At 38.5% G+C, this 7339-nt stretch overlaps 1 protein-coding gene and 1 non-coding gene across 2 annotated transcripts; one reads left to right on the top strand and one right to left on the bottom strand.

Moving 5' to 3' along the window:
• Window positions 1-4741: 4741 nt before the first annotated feature.
• Window positions 4742-5114, bottom strand: LOC138162140 (histone H4). Its single transcript, XM_069089216.1, has one exon. The coding sequence runs from the start codon at window positions 5085-5087 to the stop codon at window positions 4776-4778; it is 312 nt and encodes a 103-aa protein (XP_068945317.1). The 5' UTR covers window positions 5088-5114; the 3' UTR covers window positions 4742-4775.
• Window positions 5115-6119: 1005 nt separating this feature from the next.
• TRNAM-CAU (transfer RNA methionine (anticodon CAU)) lies at window positions 6120-6191 on the top strand. Its single transcript has one exon. It is a non-coding gene; the product is annotated as a tRNA-Met (tRNA).
• Window positions 6192-7339: the final 1148 nt, after the last annotated feature.

The raw sequence follows: 7339 nt of genomic DNA on the forward strand, positions 1-7339 counted from the left end.
GGAAATGAGATTCCCAAAACTTTGTGAATGAAGGCTGATACAGGCAATGGGTTTTGACATACCTTTAAGTGGTCTTCAGTCAGGAGTGCATGAAAAAGAGAAAAATAAAATAAAACCAACTACTCTTCCCTTCCTCAAATAACTTTAGCACTTTGTCTTTTACTCCTAACTCAAAATCATGTTCTGTGTTTCACTTGCAACACCTAGTACAGTTAGTGAGAATGAAAACTTTTGTGGAGGATGCTTCCATACCCATATAGCCAGCAACTCCTCAGTGGATGCTAGATACAAAAATCTTCTGTTAAGCGAATGATTGAAAAAGATTGAGCTGAATAACAAAAGTCCCGAGTGAAAAGGGTCAGCATAAAATGATGAGGTTAGGAGTGCTCGAGACCACAAAATACCAACACCCTGGGTCCTGCCAAATGAATTAGACTCAAGTCTTCTCTCAGCCAAAGAAAAGTAAAGTTTATTAAAAGTTCACCATAGCCTTGGTATCTGTAAGGCCAGCTCTTGACTAGGTCATTCTATGCTCACACACATGGGGACAAGATAGGGTCTTATATACAGAAAGTTTGTGGGAGGAACCTAGGGGTGGTCTAGAAAAGGATTTTGGGGAGGGTCTTCAGGAGGAGTCAGATGAGATCAGGTAACAGTTGATTTGGGTATAGATATTTTGATAGGCTCAAAGGTGGGAAGTAGATGGACAACGGAGGGCCAGGCTAGTGGTTTGGGCAGAGCCACAGTGAAAGGCCTATGGCCTCATGCAAATGCCTCATCAAATGGGATGATTCAGAGTTCAAGGGGGCTCCCAGAGCCTGCACTTCATCACCAAGTAAGCCCAGCAGGAAAATCAGCCAAGACCTTAGTTGAGTGGGCTGGATTACTTTCTGAGAATTGCAAACTACAACCAAGAAAATGTCACATCTTTTAAATTACTAACATTCTCACAATATTGCTATATGGCAGTGACACATGGAATAACTACCCTCTCCAAAGAATTTAAAATGAATGTGACACAAGGGGACAAGGGAAAGGAAAATATTAGTGTCTGAAATTTATAAATTAATGCATAAGGTTTAGCTAAATTTTAGTAGATTTTTTACATTTGGGAGATATGTTACTGTATGTGTTCAACTGATTGGGAATTGATAGCCTTCATGCAAATTCCAGCATATATGTGTGTTATACATGTATATATGTGTGTGTGTAGTTATATATGGGTATATATTACACAAGTATGTATATGTATATATTGTGTGTGTAGTATGTACCGTATGTATGTATACATAGGTAGTATCAAAAGACTTAATATTCTGTGTATAAAACTTACTTTTGTGTGGATTTTATAAGTCACAATAACTTTATCTAATCCTGGAAGTTCTTGAAGCTGTATACCATTATGATTTAATATGACAATTAATACCAAGTTTAACTTTGATGCTTTCCCTCTCTGTTTGATAAACACCCTGTTCCTAAACTGTAACTTAAGATAAAACTTTCAGTATGAGATAATTCCTAGGGCTTCTCATAAAGATTTGCCCAAGAATACAAGATACAGACTGGGACACATGATAGAGAAGTTTGTACAAACAGCTGCCATCTGGAAATATTATTAGGATGTTAGCATTAAGATAATTACTACCTTTTCAAGCCTAAAGTCTGGAAGTGCTATTCCTCCCCCTCATCCTGACATTACTTTGAGATTCTAGACCTTTTGTTTCTATAAATGAATTTTGTTTTTGTCTTGCTCTGTATTCCCTTTTGCAATTTGGTAAAAGCACCCAAAATCTATAAATTAATCATGGATTTTTAAAAATTTGAACTGGCATAGCCCCTATAATAATCAGCAGATTATCCCTCCAAAATAAGTTTTTATTTCTTTGAGGAATGTTTTGTAATTGCATATATGTCTTGAGTGTGTCTTGGTTTGACTTCTCAAACATTTTATATACTTTGCAATTAATTTGAACAAGATTTCCTTCCTTTTTTGAGATATTACTCAATTTGGGGTTGTTTCCATAGAAGTGTAGTGTGTTGGGTTGGTTTTTTTTAGTTTAGGGAAACTTAGAAAACATGAATCATTTTCAATATTTTTGTTTTTATATACCCAATGCCTTGCACAAAGCAGATGTTTAACAAATGCTTGTTGATTCCTGGGATCCTGATGCTCTTGCTGAAGTTATCGAGGACTAAATAAACACACCAAAAGGTCAATAGCATTGTTATTACACAGGGTGTCCAAAAATCTAAGCACTTTTGGGATATCTGTATTTGAACTGCTTGGCAGTTTTTTAGATGTGACTGGAAATGCAGGCTAGTACTAAATTGTGTAGAATGTCAGGCAAAGGAGTGGAAGTTTACTCTGCAAACAACAGTTTGCAGTTTTTTGAATGATTAGTGAGTGATAAGACCAGATTTCTATAGTAGCAAAGAACTTGAAACAAGGTGGGTGCTCATCAATTGGGAAAGGGCTAAACAAATTGTATTACATGAATATAATACAGATAATGAATATGAAGAATTCAGAGAAGTATGAGAAGATAACAATATACAGTTACAACAATTTAAATGAAACGATAAAATGAAACTAAATACTGTATAATAGTGACCTAGACTGTCTTTACTTCCTCTCCTTTGCAGAGGTGGGAACTATTGGTATGAAATGTTAAACACAGAAAGATTTAATGACATGTTTAGTTTTGCTGAGTTTCTTTTAAAAAAAAATCTTTATTAAAAAAAAGTGGATTTCAGAATATGTTCAGAAATGAAAATAAGAGAAAAACAAAATACATCAATAAAATGAAAGCTGCATTCCAACATTTGAAGAGGGATGAGTGCTTCTTTCTTACCCAGTGTGAGGCAACAAATAAGAGACAGCTTGGCTTAGTGTGTAGCAAGAGCTTTTCCTTGGAGCCAGGAAAATTTGGGGTCAACTCTGTCATCTGCTTGACTATAAAGAAGTTGCATGACTGGTAATCTGGGACCTACACCTACTTTTCATGACCCCCTTTGGGGTTTTCTTGGCCAAGATATTGGAGTGGTTTGCCAGTTCATTTTGCAGAAGAGGTAACTGACCAACCCAAAACAGGGTTAAGTGACTTGCCCAGGTACACATAAGTGTCTGAGGCCCATTTTGAACTCAGGAAGATGGAAGTCTTCTTGATTCCACAGCTGGTGCTACACCTTGTTTCCCCTTACAATTAAAACTATCCACACTTGAAGTGATACCTACAGAGTTCCACAGCTGGTGCTCTATCCACACCTTGTTTCCCTTAACAATTAGAACTATCCACACTTGAAGTGATACCTGCAGAGGTCTGCATATTTTAAGAGATTTTTTTTCTGGAGTGGGGCATGGTATGAATTTGACTAGCTGCCCCTGAGGTCCTGTCTCTGAGATGCCATGACCCTCATTATTTTTACTTCCATCAATCAAGCTTAATACAGACCTTCATTACTAATTGGCAAGTTATATGTCATCAATTTTCTAACAAGTCTTTACACTTTTACTCTCCTTCACATTTCTATCAAAATATTTTTTAGCCAGAAATCTGGTCATATCACTATTTCACTCAAAAACCTGCAAACTATTGTTTACAGAGTAACTTTCCACTCCTTTGCCTGACATTCTCCACAATTTGGTGCTAGCCTGCATTTCCCCTGCATTTCCAGTCACATCTCAAAAACTGCCACCAAGCAGTTCAAATACAAATGTCCCAAAAGTGCTTAGATTTTTGGGACACCCTGTATAATAAACAAGGCTATTGACCTTATTTGTATACCTCAAACACAGCCATAATTTCTGGCTTATGACACATTTGCTGTTCACTTATACCTGGAATAAGTGAGAGGCCTCTCTCTAGCTCTGCATTCAGAGAACCTGGGTTCAAATTTATGTGATCCTGGGCAAGTCACCTTATAACTGGATCTTAGTTTTCACATGTATATAGAAGGGTTTGGACTTAGACATTATCTAAGATTCTTTTAAATTGTAAAAAAAATATAAGGAATATATTAAAGGGCATCTTCCATATCCCATCTGCCAATGTTAAAAACGTAGTCTACTGCCATTTCTCAATCTTATCCTCTCCTAGTTAAACATACCCAAACTGATCTGTGATAGGAGCAATTAAAAGAAGTGTTATTTTTTAAGAGTATTTTTTTCTTAACCTGTGAACACAAGAGGTTAACGGGGAGTCCCAGAATACTGAATCTAAGAAATGATCACCATCACCTCTTAAAATCTAACAGCGGATAAGAAGCCATGACCTTATCTCTTTTTTCAAGGGTAAGTTTAACCATTGGTTTGGAAGTATTGAAGGCAGTACAACCGTTCTCAGCACTATAAAACTGAACCAAAAGGAGCCTGGATCACAGCTCTTTCATAGCTGAAGATGTGAAGCAAAATTTCTAGGGTAACAACATTACCAAATAGACTAGTAAAACTTTCGACGTGTGACTATAGGATTTCTAAAAGGTTAGCAAATGTGAGATTATCTTCCGCTGCCAAATGTTAACGTTCTCAGTTAAAACAGTATACAGCATAGTACCAGTACTCTCCCTTTCCTTCTACGTCTTAGCAGAATTATTTTTATTATTACTTTAGTTTTCTACAATTGGCCACCCCCAAAAATTATCAAAACTGCACCTAGTTAGACTAAGCCCAGGAAAACCTTTTAATTCCGAAGATCCGATCTCAGCTCTTTTGATGGAAAAATGAGGGGCCCTGAAAAGGGCCTTTTAAGTCTGTTTTGTAAGTGTAGTAAACCAATCTAGCCGCCAAAGCCGTAGAGGGTTCGGCCCTGGCGCTTGAGCGCATAGACCACGTCCATGGCAGTCACTGTCTTCCTCTTGGCGTGCTCGGTGTAGGTGACGGCGTCCCGGATCACATTCTCCAGGAACACTTTCAGCACGCCGCGGGTTTCCTCATAGATGAGCCCCGAGATCCGCTTGACGCCGCCGCGCCGAGCCAAACGACGGATGGCAGGTTTGGTGATGCCCTGGATGTTATCTCGGAGCACCTTCCTGTGCCGCTTGGCACCGCCTTTCCCCAAACCCTTACCTCCTTTACCACGACCGGACATGATAGCAACCTAACAAAGGACTAAAGCGTCTGAGCTTTCCGTTGGCGGCGCGTGTTTATATAGCCGTAGATCCGACCTATTTGAAAACTGAAACCGCGCGGGCGGGAAATTTGATTATTACGTCATCTTCCGCCCTCCCTCTGTTCCCCCTCCCCACGCCATTTCTCTTGGTCCTAACAGCTACAGGACCAAGAATTCAAAAGCTTAAGCTCCGCCCTCCCTTACTGTGCATCCTCTTCTTATTGGAAGAAATCGTTTTCCGATTTCTTTCTTTGTCTCCAATGTGTTTTTGAAATTTGTTTTCTCGGAAAATTCCGCAAGAAAATTCTGTAAATAAAACCCATAGAGGTGCAATGATTTTGAGCACGGTTATAGCTAGCTAAAGGCATTATACGAATTTAACTGGATTAGGAATTTCCCCTTTGTCCTACACCACCACCCTATTATCTTCCTACCCAATGCAAAGATCTGGAGCTGGCGGAGACAGTCCGGTTCACAAAGAAATCTAGAAAAAATGGCATAGATGGATCTTCGTCTTGGAATTTTGGGGTGGTTCAGTGATATGATTCTTATCAGTTTAAGAAAGAGCTTGTGCTCAATTCCGAGCTAATAGCAGACATACACGTGTGTATGTGTGTATATACATATATATATGAGAGACAGAGACATATATACATATATTAAATGCTTAATATGTATATATTGCTTTCATTTCAACGTTTCCGATTCTGAATGTAAAACAAACATTTTGCGATACTATATGAAAAAGGAGACAGTTCTTTATTGTCTTCTTTTCTGTTTTAATTTCTCCTTTTGGAAACATTTACCACATTATGGCATCAAAGAACATTTCACTCTCATTCATTTTCCGTCCCACATTACGGTATTTCTGCCGTGCGGGTGACTTGGACGCTCCTTCAGATTGTCAGGAAAAAGAGACTTGAGTGGTGATTGTTAGGTGAACAAAGAGGGCGGAACCACTGAAAACGTAAATGTCATCTTAGAGCGGAGTCAAGAAAGTGCTTGCCGTGGAGCAGAGTGGCGCAGCGGAAGCGTGCTGGGCCCATAACCCAGAGGTCGATGGATCGAAACCATCCTCTGCTAAGTGGTTTGTTTTACTTTCTTGTAAAAATCTGAAATCATAAATATTTCACCATATTTTTAGAAGGTCTCTTAACAGGGAAAAGGATTTTTTTTTTAAGTATAAAGGGAATAGAATTACCTAGAAAATATTAGAATATAGACACAGCTAGAACGATACCCAGACGTCCTACTCCCCTTATTTTACAAAAGAGGAAACAAATTCAGAGAAGCTAAATAACAGGAGTGCAGTGGATTTGCCTGTCGGAACTCGAGTCAGGAAGACAACTTCTGAAGTTCAAATTTGACCTCAGACACTTACTAGCTGTGTAATCCTGGGCAAGTCACTTCACCTTGTTTGCCTCAGTTTCCTCATCTGCCAAATGAGCTGGAGAAAGAAATTACAAACTTCTTTGTTATCTTTGTCAAGAAAACCCTAAATGGGGTCACAAAAAGTCTGACTCGACTGAAACAACTGAACAAAAACAGTTTCAGGTTCTCAAAGCCCAGATCCACAACTCTTCACTGCACCAAGCTGCTTCATGCAGGTATTGTCTTGCAGCATTGTATATTTGGTTATATTCTCGATATTACAGCTTTAAACTTAAATGACTGTGTTTGTCTTCATTAGTTGATATATTCTCTTATTCCTAGTGATAACGGTATCTATTTTTTTTTCATCAATGGTTTGATCAACCTGTGATTCAGACAAGGCAGAGACAAGAGGTGGAGTGATGGTGTAAAAAACAAAGAATTTTCTTGGGCATAGATAAGGGAGAGTGGACTGCAATTTAGTTATGGCCTAGTAGTTAGGTAGGGCTCCCAAACAGTTGTTGGGAACCAGAACTGCAGTTATGAAATTTGGTGCCTGGAGTATACATCCTGAAACCTACCCTTATAATTTAAAGTGTGAGAAAAATTATTAATAACCAATGATTTGGGGAGATACAGAGTTCACCCCCATCCTTTCTCCAAAGTCCTGATTTTAAAAATTCAGTCTCTCAAAGGACATGGCTGATAATGATTTAGGTCTCTTTTCTTGTTCAGACCCCACCCAGTAGCTATTATATTCTCCTCTGATTTGGGTGAGGCATAAAAATCTTTGAATAGATTGCTTAAGACTGAGAGGAATTTAAGAACTAGATGACATAATCAAAATTCAGGTCCAATCC

This window comes from Petaurus breviceps, unplaced genomic scaffold (genome assembly GCF_028583685.1).
Source record: "Petaurus breviceps papuanus isolate PSGF00001 unplaced genomic scaffold, PetGlider_PUasm1.0 186, whole genome shotgun sequence".
In the NCBI taxonomy this organism is placed as follows: Eukaryota; Metazoa; Chordata; class Mammalia; order Diprotodontia; family Petauridae; genus Petaurus; species Petaurus breviceps.